Source organism: Oryctolagus cuniculus, chromosome 4, assembly GCF_964237555.1.
Source record: "Oryctolagus cuniculus chromosome 4, mOryCun1.1, whole genome shotgun sequence".
Taxonomy (NCBI): domain Eukaryota; kingdom Metazoa; phylum Chordata; class Mammalia; order Lagomorpha; family Leporidae; genus Oryctolagus; species Oryctolagus cuniculus.
The window spans coordinates 155,790,753-155,803,171 of NC_091435.1; the positions used below are offsets into that span (position 1 = coordinate 155,790,753).

At 39.1% G+C, this 12,419-nt stretch overlaps 1 protein-coding gene across 3 annotated transcripts in view; it reads left to right on the forward strand.

Annotated features, from left to right (window-relative positions):
* KAT2B (lysine acetyltransferase 2B) overlaps positions 1-3,223 on the forward strand; it is a 124,085-nt gene extending 120,862 nt beyond the window's left edge. For all 3 annotated transcript variants that reach the window (XM_051858848.2, XM_051858849.2, XM_051858850.2), the window contains one exon: positions 1,194-3,223. In XM_051858848.2, coding sequence (XP_051714808.1) covers positions 1,194-1,387 — 194 coding nt within the window. In that variant the 3' untranslated portion in view covers positions 1,388-3,223. The remainder of the gene's footprint in view (positions 1-1,193) is intronic.
* The last annotated feature ends 9,196 nt before the right edge of the window (positions 3,224-12,419 follow it).

The following is a 12,419-nucleotide window of genomic DNA, read 5'->3' on the forward strand; positions in this document are numbered from 1 at the left end:
TAGCGCTCTTAGATGTTTTTCTGTTCCACCCTGTTCCATTCAGAGATGAAAGAGAAACTGGAAAGCTGAACGTAGAGATACGTTAACACATATCTGCAGATGCAGATATTTTGTGTTTTTTTTCTTTTGTGTTTTTTCATGGATTTGAGATTTTGATGCAAATGAATTTATTCACAGTTTAGTAATATTGCTCATAAGCTTTCATATTAAATGATAATTTCCAATAGATTTGATTGTAAACTAATTTTCTTCTGGAAATTTTAATAATACAGGGAAAATTGGATGTATTGATGGTGAGAAGTATTTCTTTAGCTATTTTAACTTATTCCTCCAGGTATAGATGATACCATTGTTAATTCTTAATGACAGAATGAGACTTTAGGACAGCCGGAGACCCATAAAGACAAATATTACAATCTTCTAATCTGTATAAAATTTTAAAAAATTGATTCTGAGAGTGCAGATTGAGGAAATCCATTCTAGTTTTGTTTAGATGAAGTACTGTTCTCACTTCTAAACTAATACCACTTAGAGCAAGTAGACATATTGAGAAAATATTTTTATAATAGTCACAAAGCTTACTTGTTCTAGGGAATAGACCTTATTTCACTGATAAGAGTATGAAAAAAAATCATTTGAAACATTTTATGTGTAGGGTTGCTGGTGTATTTGCAGATGTCTTTATGATCAGTTCCTCTATTTTAGTTCTGTCTTTACACCAAAACAACATGAATTTAGTGAAGCAAACTCAACCTGATTGTTTTAAGTAATTAAATATCTCAATACAAACGCCCCACCTGCTCTACTCCATGTAGCTGGAACCCTTTGTATAATTCTGAATGAATAGCTAAGAGCAGTCAGTTCATCATACTTATCTTTGCTAATCTACTTAGCTTCCTTGTGCTGAATAGCGGGTTGGACTAGATGACTAATAATGGTCTCTTTAATGTTAAAATAGCTGTGATTTTACAAAAAAAAAAAAAAAGCAATAAGAAAGAAGAAAAAGAAACCCTAACAAAAGAATGAATCTTAAGATTTGTGAACTGTTTTCTTTTATCATAAGGATTTCTCTAAACAAAAGCATTGGAATGATAAAAATTTAAACTAGCCAACCTAGATGTTTTCCCCAGTCTCAATTTCATCAGCTAGCGTTTAACACTTAAAGATTGCTAATATGTTTTTTCTCTGTGCAGATCTGAAAACCATGAGTGAACGCCTCAAGAATAGGTACTACGTATCTAAGAAATTATTCATGGCAGACTTACAACGAGTCTTTACCAATTGCAAAGAATACAACCCCCCTGAGAGTGAATACTACAAATGTGCCAATATCCTGGAGAAATTCTTCTTCAGTAAAATTAAGGAAGCTGGATTAATTGACAAGTGATGTTCCCCCCCTGCTGCTTAGAGATTCATCAAGCAGTGTGCCTAATGCAAGGTGGTTTAGTTGTACAAAGAATTGGACAAAATATGTCGAAGAGACTTGTAATAATTAGCACTTTTGAAAAACAAACAAAAAACCTCCTTTTAGCTTTTCAGATATGTATATAAATTGACATAGAACATTTTTATTTTATGGAATAGATTTTAATCTATTTAGTACTATTAATGTAAATTTTCTATGGCATGTCCATTAGACAACTATTACAAGATAAATGGTCAGGGGTTTCCTCAAAACCTGTATGTGAGGAAATTGCACATTGTCTCAAGATTTGGGGGATTCTAGAAAATTTCAGACCATGAATGTTTCCATGTTTTTCTAATGGAATGTGAGAATTTATTTTTATTTTATTCTGAAGGACTTTAAGGAAGGGATACGTGATTTTAAAAAACCCATAAAAGGTGAAATACATTTGAAGTCTCATTGTAGACTTCACATATATATTTTTAAAACACTCATCTAAATGAGGTGCTTTGAGCAGTTCTGAAAAATGCAGCTCTACAAAAGCAACTGCTTTGATTTCTAAGGAGGAAATTTTAAATAATGCGACATTTTATAAGCATCTGGAGTTTTGATAATTCTGTCTACCTACAACAAACTTGTGTGTTCATAACCACTATTTTAATAATTGTTTTCTCTACATAAATGTTTAATATAGTGTTTGACTTTGCTTATGCAGGCCATAAGTTCCAAAAGGTAATTTCCCAGGCCACAAAGGCGTAAATTTGAAAACACTTAAGATTTAATCCACATATTTTAATAGGAAAAAAGTTTATAGTTTACACATATATCAATATGGTGAATCCTTTTCTAAAATAAGGATTTATTTATTTGGTATACACAACACCATTTATAAAGTATACATGAGGATTTTTCATTTTTCATCTCCCGATATTGTTTGTTGTCAGTGGTGAATTAAATTCCAACCAAGGTTTTCTGTCAGTATTTTAATACCTATATTGCTATATAGGTCTAAGGTCATATCCCACTAAAATCCATTATACAACCAACCTTATTAACCTGTCTTCGATTTATTTCCTAATTACACTACAAAGAAAAGTGGGACTTCTGCCATCCCAAGTCTGGGAAAATCAACTAATATACAACCATAGAAATGAAGGCCATCCTGGTGGTCTTGACACTAATTTTTATGATGCAAATTTATAAACTCGTTTTTGTAAAGGATGGAATTTTAAAAGTGTATTTATCTTGATTTTTCTATCAGCATAAATAAATTAAAATGATCAGTAACAGTCATTAAAAACCATTGCCAGTGATAGTCTGTGTGAAGGGAAAAACCCTGCAAATGGCTATTAAGTTGAAAGTGTTGTTTTTGATACAAATGAGATATTCAGAATGCTCACATGGAAAAATGCCTCATCTTTTTTAAGTATAAGAAACTACCTTCAGTGGTGTCTAGATTTCTATGAAGAATGATGATACAGCTTGGATTAAGTTATTTTGGACTGGTTTTAACAGTGCTTTGTATCAGATCTGCCAAAGCATCTGTCCAGCTTGGTATCCTGTGAAAGTTTGTTATTTTCTTGGTAGACATTCTTATAGAGTATTGTCTTTAAAATGAGATCGTCTCTTCTATATTGAAAGCATTTTTATGTTTTCTAATTTAAAAATTAATATTTTCTTATAGATATTGTGCAATAAAGCTGAAGTAGAATGTGTGGTTTTGCAAATGCTTTAACAGCTGATAAAATTTTACATTTGTAAAATTAATATATTGTACTGGTACAAAATAGTTTTAAATTATATTTTAAAAAGCTCCCAGTCTGGTGGTGTGTTTTCTTCTTCTAGCCAACTGAGGTTAGAAGCACAAACATGTGATTTGGGAGATGACTACTGACTGTATACCCTTAATCCTTAGCTCTTCAGCATGTTGTTGAAGACATTTAGAGTTGTATTTGTGGGAAGCGTCATAAAAATCCACAGCTCATCAGTGAGAGATTTTCAAGAGGAAAGGTACTGAACTCTTGTCTTTTGAGTCATCCACTATGTCTTATGATCCATCAAAGAAGATTGTTATTGGCTTACAAGTTAAAAGGTCTTTTACAGTATTTTTACTTGGTATCTGTGAAATAGATTAAAAAAAAAAAAAACCAGCTAATTTTTAAACATCTCCCATGTGAGCTTCCAACGTCACTCAAAATGCTTCCTGTGGGAAAGAGTGTCCTGTCCCATTGGAGGGTGAAAGACCCCCACAGAAAGGATTGCTCTTCCCTCTTGAAAACTGAACCAACTAAGGAGTCGTAAACATACTGTAAAAATTGGGCATATTTTGGCCAATTTATCACCAGAATTACTGATAAAATGAACATTGGAGAATGTGGCTTCCTTATCCCTGTGGAAAATGAGAATGTGATTGGCTCTCCAGTAACCAGCAGCTCTGCACCGTTGCCGACCTCCCTTCCTGGGGCAGGGTAATCCCGTAGTAGTGCAGGTAAGAGAGAGGCATTATCAACCTGTGTCCATAACAGCCTATAAGTATGCTACTACTCAAGTTACCAACTAAGTGAAGTGCCCTCCAGGGAGGAATGAATGAGGGCAGAAGAAAGCCAGATAATGGATGGAAGTTCTGGAATGGAGAATCCATCCCCATCCTTATATCTGTAGTGAAGAATCTCTCAATAGGGGTGGGCATTGTGGCACAGTGGGATCAGCCACCGTTTGTGATGTAGGCCTTGTAAAGGGGTGCTGGTTAGAGTTCAGACTTCTCCACTTCTGATCCAGCTCTCTGCTAATGTGCCTGGGAAAAAAGACAGCCCAAGTACTTGGGCCCCTGTCACCCATGTGAGAGACCCAGACGGAGTTCTGTGCTCCTGGCTTCAGCCTGGACCAGCCCAGCCATTGCAGCCATTTGGGGAGTGAACTAGTGGATGGAGGATCTCCCTCTCCCTTACTCTCTTTCACTCACTCTGTCGCTCTCGCTCTCTGCATATTGCTCTGCCTTAATAAATCTTTCAAAAAAATCTCTATGTAAATTATTTTTATTTATTTGAGAGAGGGTAGTCTCCCATCTACCAGTTTATTCCTCAAATGTCAACAACAGCTGACTAGATTGGGCTGAACTAAAGCTGGGAGCCAAGAACCCAATCCAGAGGCTAACACTGTGGCACAGTGGGTTATACTGCCACCTGCAATACCAGCATCCTGTATGGGCTCTGATTTGAGTCTTGGCTGCTTCATTTCCACTCCAGCTCCCTGCTAATGTGCCTGGAAAGCAGTGGAAGATGGCCCAAGTGCTTGATTCCCTGTATCTATGTGGGAGACCTGTATGAAGCTCCTGGTTTCTTTCTGGTCTACCCCTGGCCATTGTGGCCATTGTGGGAGTGAACCAGTGGATAGATGATCTCCATCTCTCCCTCTCTCTGTAACTCTGCCTTTCAAAAAAGTAAAAACAGGAACCAGCGCTGTGGCCTAGTAGGTTAAATATCTGGCTGTGGCACCAGCTTCTCATATAGGCACCACTTCGAGTCCCGGCTGCTCCACTCCCAATTCAGCTTTCTGCTGACGGCCTGGGAAAGCAGTAGAAGATGGCCAAGTGCTTGGGCCCCTGCTTCCAAGTGGGAGACCCAGAAGCTCTTAGCTCCTGGTTCCACAGTCTGGCCATTGCAGCCATTTGGGAAGTGAAGCAGCAGGTGAAAGACTTTGTAACTATGCCTTTCAAGTAAATAAATAAATCTTTAAAATAAGCAAAAAAAAAAAAAAAATTTACCATTCTAGGTCTCCCACTCAGGTGGCAGGAGCCCAACTATTGAGCATCACAGCCTTTTCTGGTTGAAAAAGGTGTGTGTGTGTGTGTGTGTGTGTGTGTATAGGGAGTGTTGGGGGGGGGTGGAAAACTGGTGGCGGGGACTGACACCAGTGCCTCTGTTTGAATCTGAAGGCTCTTGGGGTTATTTACTTTCTCCTTTGGGTCCATTGGTGCTACCAGTCTAATTTATAATGAAGATTGACAGGCAAAAACAGAAATGTCTTAGGTAAAGAGATGGAAATGGATTTAAAGAGGAAAAAATAAAGAGCAAGTAGATTTCCAATAGGCCTGGAGGAAGACCTTCAAGAAAATAACCAGAAGATGCTAAAAGGAGGTAAGAGGACAGCTGTGTCATGAAAAGTCCCCTTTACAGTAATGTGTATATTTATGCCTTGGTTTTCTTATGAGAACACTGTGGAAATATGAAGTTAACAGTGACAAAGCTGGAGATTTTCTTTGTATTTATTAAAAATAATTTAAAAAAAAAAAACAGAAAAGCGAAGAACACAGAACTCAAGCTTCCTATTTACTCTTACTGGGAAGTTCAACACCTGTGGTAGGGTCAAGAGTTGAAAAAGAATAAGAAAGAACTAGTGTAATTGGTAAGTGTGTATGACATTTTATGAACTGAGTTGAGAGCAGTTTCAGTTTATCTAGGTGTGAAGTTCTCTAAAAGAAATCTCTTGGGGGCCTTGTTGGAGGCTAAGGGTCTGCTCAAAATAATGCACATGTTCACACATACACGTGTAAACTTTCTGCAAATCAGTTCTCTTGGGTCTTGAATCCTTTTAAAGTTCACTGATGAACCCTGGTTTAAGAATTGTTGGTTGGGGCCAGCATTGTGGTGCAGTGAGTTTAGCCTTTGCTTGCAGTCCCAGCTGCTCTGTTTTGTTTTATTTTGTTTGGTTTTGGGTAAGATTTATTTATTTAATTTGAAAGGCAAGAGTTACACGGGGGAGAGAGAGAGAGTCCATCTTCTGGTTCACTCTCAACATGGCTGCAGTGACAGAAGCTGGTCCAGATCGAAGTCAAGAGCCAGGAGCTTCTTCTGGGTTTTGCATGTGAGTGCAGGGGCCCAAGCACCTGGACAATTTCTGCTGCTTTCCCAGGCACATTAGCAGGGAGCTGGATTGGAAGTGGAGCAGCTGGGAATTGAACCAGTGCCCATAACGGATGCGGATTGCAGCTTAACCTGCTATGCCACAGCGCTGATCCTTCTAATCCAGCTTCCTTCTGATGTGTCTTGATTGCTTGTGACTGTTATATACATTAGTGCAATCACTACCCAAAGAAGACACATTTCCATCACCCAAATAAAGTTTCCTGGTGCCCATTTCCAGCCAATTCCCCTCCCACCATCTCAAGACAACCACTTTTGATTGCTATCACCATAGATCTTTTTCTGTTCTTTAATTTCTTGTATTCTTGGGTCTGCTTCATCCACGCTGTAGTATGTATTAATATTCTGTTGTTGGAATGTTTCACACTTTGTTTCTCCATTTAACTGTAGTGGTTATTTGGGTAGTTTCCACATTATGGTTTTTAACAGTAAAGCTGCTGTAAACATTTTTGTATAGGTCTGTTTGTAGACACATGCTGCTGTTCCTCTTGTGTAAATACCTAAATGTGGAACTGTTGGGTCACAAAGGAGATGTGGGCTTGATTTTATAGGATATTCTTTCTGTTGTATTGACCCATGAAGCTTTTTATATTCGAAAGTTCCAACAATCACTGTTGTCTGTTTATTCTAGGTTTTTCATTTATAGATTATACATTTATTTATAAGCTATAAAGCTATCTTTTCTCATCTCTATGTTATGGATGAAAATATTGAACAGGATGAAACTTTCCATGGTGATGTTAGATGCCACCTTCCAAGATGCCAAAGATAAAAATCCCTTGGGTATGATTGTGCAGCTGTAGGAGTCCACTTGACAGTCTCCAAGCAGGCCAAATTTTTCCATATTTTCTATGAGTACCAAAAGGAAATAAATTTTGGACACCTCTCTGTTGTGTTGTTGTTTTTATTCTATTCCATGTATTTTCTTGTACAAATTCTACTTCTCAACACCCTTTAAGGATGAGACACTAGGTGTAGTCTTATTCCTCATCCTGAGTGTGTTCTTTCATTAGACACATACCTTTTTGCTTAAAGTTATACTAAAGATGTATTTAAATAATGTATGTGAGAAAGCTATGAAATAAAAGTGAAACACTATGTATTTAAGCTAGTGCTATACATGTACAAATTAGAAGGGCTTTTTGCCTAGAACTTTATTTAAGTACTGTTAACATAATATGAATAATATTTTATCTGTGCTAGTACTAAGAGATATGAATGAACTAGCAGACAGAATTTAGTGCAGATGATCGAATGGTCAAACTGTATATGTTACATGGATCCCTATAACCAGGTAATTATTTTTTTGTAAAGATTTATTTATTTATTTGAAAGAGTTTCAGAGAGAGAGGAGAGGCAGAGAGAAAGAAGTCTTCCATCGATGGTTCACTCCCCAGTTGGCCACAATGACCGGAACTGCGCCGATCCGGCGCCAGGAGCCAGGAGCTTCTTCTGGGTCTCCCACGTGGGTACAGGGGCCCAAGGACTTCGGCCATCCTCTGCTGCCATCCCAGGCCACAGCAGAGAGCTGGAAAGGAAGAGGAGCAGCTGGGACTAGAACCGGCGCCCATATGGGATGTTGGTGCTTCAGGCCAGGGCGTTAACCTGCTGAGTCACAGTGCCGGCCCCTAACCAGGTAATTATCAAGCCCAGGAATCTACCACTGACCAAGCACTTAGTAGCTGTGTCAGGCACTCTCATAACTATTTTATGTATGTTGATTCATTGAATCGTTACAGCAATTTAATGAAAATACTGAGATAAAGATAATTTTCTCAGAAAGTCAGATGCATGGATTCTGGGTGCACAGTCAGTGTTCTTGAACATTGTGCAATACCACAGCTACATTTCATTGTCCTAGTTTGTTGCAACAGGAGTTATCTGGTTACTAAGGCTATAACAAGTTCCTTTTACATTCTCTGCTTTTCACTACAGATTCTTACCACATAATTGAGCATCTCATATTTAAAATAAGAATATATGTGATGAATTGATTGCTTTTAATACTAAAACCTATTATTGGAGAGGAAATGTAACCCGAAGAAGAAATGTAATATCAGTGAACTCAGAGGTGAGGGATTAATGTCAGATTGGAGTGAAAGTTGATGATGTGTTGGGATCAAGTTGAATGGGGTCATGAAATACCTCTTGTTTAAGAGTCAACTTCAGCAGTGGGACTAAGAGCTACTGAAACTTAGACTGCATGTTGGTACAAAATAATCAAAATTCAGTTACTTTTTCATGGGAGAGTTAAACACTGAACAGTGCTTACTAGTGTCACGAACAATACAATGAAAGGTAGAACTTACCTTGGTGGGACCAAGTTTACACACACACACACACACACACACACACACACACGATACTTTGCTAAGCAAATGTAGCTTCAGGATAAGTTTCCTAAGTACTTCCCTAGTCCCCTGATAGCCTGTCCCAACACCAGTGTTTCTTCCATTCAAAAGATTTAGGACCTCTTTAGGTCCTTGTCTATAGGGAATTTCTGGGGCCATGGTGCTAGCAGAGTATTTATAGGAAGGAATACACAATCTGACAAGCAAGAATTTAGGAAAAACTTCCAGAGGAAGTGGTATTTAAACTGTTTGCTGAAATATGAATAGGCATTGACTAAGGCAATAAAAGAAGGCAGGCAGAGACATACAGGTTGAGAACTCCTTGAGGCAGTAAAGAACCAAAGAAGTGAGAGAATCTGATATGACAGGAGTGGTAGAGAGCAAAGAGGAGTAGGGTGAGATGGTGCCATGCCATCACAGATCATGCTAAGAACACTGGACTTCAGAGAAATAGGAAGTGGCTTTTAGGTATGAAAACATTTTGTGATGTAAAAAAAAAAAAAAATCCTAGGTACACATTGTGGCATAGCAGGTTAAGCCACCATTTGGGACTCTGGCATCCCATACTGGAGTGCCTGGATTGAGTCTTGCCTCTGCTTCCCATCCAGCTTCCTGCCAATGCACACTCTAGGATGCAGCAAATGGCAGATCAAGTACATGGGTCATTGCCAACCAAGTGGGAGACCACATGCAGTTTCTGGTTTTGGCCTAGTTCATGCCTGCTGTTGCAGGCCTTTGGGGAGTGTACCATAGATATAAGATCTGTTTCTCTCTCCCTCTCTCTCATTCTGCCTTTCCAATAGAAATAAGTAAAGAAATGAATAAACTTAAAATCTTGACAATGGATTGGAGACTTCTGGTTACTCAATACTGAAGCCTAAGATGACTTAAAAATTTTGGCCCACAAGATATCCAGAAATACTGTGTAATGCATTTAAGGACATATTTGAACTTACAAAATAAGGCAGTCTGTTGGGGCCCGTCTTGTGGCATAGTGAGTAAAGCTGCCACCTGCAGTGCCAGTATCCCATATGGGCGCTGGTTTGAGTCCCAGCTGCTCCACTTTTTTTATTTTTTTATTTTTTTTTATTTTTATTTTTTGACAGGCAGAGTGGACAGTGAGAGAGAGAGACAGAGAGAAAGGTCTTCCTTTTGCCGTTGGTTCACCCTCCAATGGCCGCCGCGGCTGGCGCGCTGCGGCCGGCGCACCGCGCTGATCCGATGGCAGGAGCCAGGAGCCAGGTGCTTTTTCCTGGTCTCCCATGGGGTGCAGGGCCCAAGCACCTGGGCCATCCTCCACTGCACTCCCTGGCCACAGCAGAGAGCTGGCCTGGAAGAGGGGCAACCGGGACAGAATCCGGCACCCCAACCGGGACTAGAACCCGGTGTGCCGGCGCCGCAAGGCGGAGGATTAGCCTAGTGAGCCGCGGCGCCGGCCCAGCTGCTCCACTTCTAATCCAGCTCTTTGCTATGGCCTGGGAAAGCAGTACAAGATGGCCCAAGTCCTTGGGCCCCTGCACCCAATGGGCGACCCAGAAGAAGCTCCTGACTCCTGGCTTCGGATTGGCACAGCTCCAGCCGTTGCGGCCAACTGGGGAGTGAACCATCAGATGGAAGACCTCTCTCTCTGCCTCTCTCTCTCTAACTCTGCCTTTCAAATAAATAAATCTTTTTAAAAAACTATAGTCTGTAAGTAGTATAACCAAGAGGAAACTAATGTAAGCCTCCTATAGACATTCTGATTCTTTGGTCACCCCAAGAAAGTTGCTATCTCTAAGTAAAGGGCTTAGGTTTTAATATATATGTGGGTTAAATGAAACAAATTATTAACATCTCTTAGCCCCTTCCCCCAGACATATAAAGCTGGAATCTATAAAAGGTCTGTATACATGAGTGAAAGCATAAACAAAATTTTCCTAAGGATTTGAAGCCCTTGAACTTTATTTAAAGCAGGTTTGAGCTTCAAGTTTATATTTCCTACATGGTCCAGGAATCCCTAAAGAAATCTCCAAACAGCATAAAATAAAAATTGATTCTTAGGCAAGTAATCTCTCCAGGGCACAAGGTAAAAGCTAACACAAAATCATTGTACAGTGATGTTTCTACAATCTGATTCACAAACTCTCTGAAGGAAAACTAAACCCCATTAAGGATGAGATTACAATAGAAAATCATAAAATGCTTAAGCAGGCAATTAATCATAATCAAATGTCAACATTTATGTAAATTATCAAGACTAGACACCTAATGTGGAAAACACATCAATATTCTAAAAGAAAAGTGCTTGTACTATAATTGCTTAAAATTTAGAAGAAAACATCAAATGATGGGTTAAATAGGCTATGATTCAGTTAAGGATAGAATGAGTGAAATGGAATATAGAACTGATGAAATGACAAAGAATATAGCTAGAGATGGAAAATATGAACATGGGATTAAGAGAATAGACTGCCAGCAATGTAAATTCCATTAGGGCAGAATATTTGTTTTGTTCATTGAAGCATCCAAGTGCCTAAAACAGTGCCTGGCACAGTTGGGGCTAAATATTCTTTAAATCAAAGCCTAGCAATTATTAGGTATTGCATGAAGAGAGAATGGGGAAAAGGTATTATTCAATGAGCTAAGAATTTTTCACAATAGGTAAAAGGCATGCATATTTATAGTGGCAGTGAATCCTAACAAGACAAATTATTAACTTCCCCTTTTTCCTGAGAAGGCATAACGATTATGCTACTTGTTCATCCACTATAAATGAGAAGATTGGTATCTTAATGAACTGTATTCAATATTTTAATGAATTGTTTTTAGAAGTTGGGCAATAGATACAATAGGATTATGATCCCAGAAAAAAGGAAAATAAGCAGAGTGAGCCCCATGTTCATCTCAGTTTTATTTTATTTTCAAAGATTTATTTATTTGAAAGGTAGTTATATAGAGAGAGGGAGAGACAGAGAGATCTTTCCAACTGCTGGTTCACTCCCAAGATGGGGGCAACAGCCAGCGCTGGGCCAGGCTGAAGTCAGGAGCTAGGAGCTTCTTCCAGGTCTCCCACACACTTGGGCCATCCTCTGCTGCTTTTGCCAGGTCATTAGCAGGGAGCTGGATTGGAAGTGGAGTAGCTGAGATTTGAACTGGTGCCCATATGGGGTGCAGGCTTTGCAGATGGCAGCTTTTACCTGCTATGCTGCAATGTTCGCTCCCCATCCCAGGTTTAGAATTGTAGCACGAGGAAGGAGAATCCAAAGAGTTCAGTAATATCACTTAGTTGAGGAGCTAGAGTTTGAAATTTGGAAAAGCCAGAGAAACTAGAGTTAGCTAGCAGAATACTCGGCAATGGGAGCTTTGCAAACAAGGAGCTCCTGAATTCTCCTTAAGGGTCCCTTGAGTCTTGGTCGAATATGAATCTGTGCCTGTTTATGGTCAAACTTAATGAAACTTGGGGAAAGACCAACTGCAGAGTAAAGAACAATTACAGGAGCCGAAAGCCAAACAGCTCTCCAAACTCACAGGGCTGGAAAGGAATCATTCACGCATCCAGCAACCAGATGGGGAAATTTTGTTTTAATATGTGGGCCTGTTGGTGGGGACCCTGTATGCTTCACATCTTAGTAATAAGGATAAATGAATTCTAGAATAAAGGCTCCCTAGACTTGTCCAATAAGCACTTCAACTCTCATAGGTATTTGAATCAATGGATACAACCTCAACAATTAAAAAGAAACCATTTACACACCTTTTCTT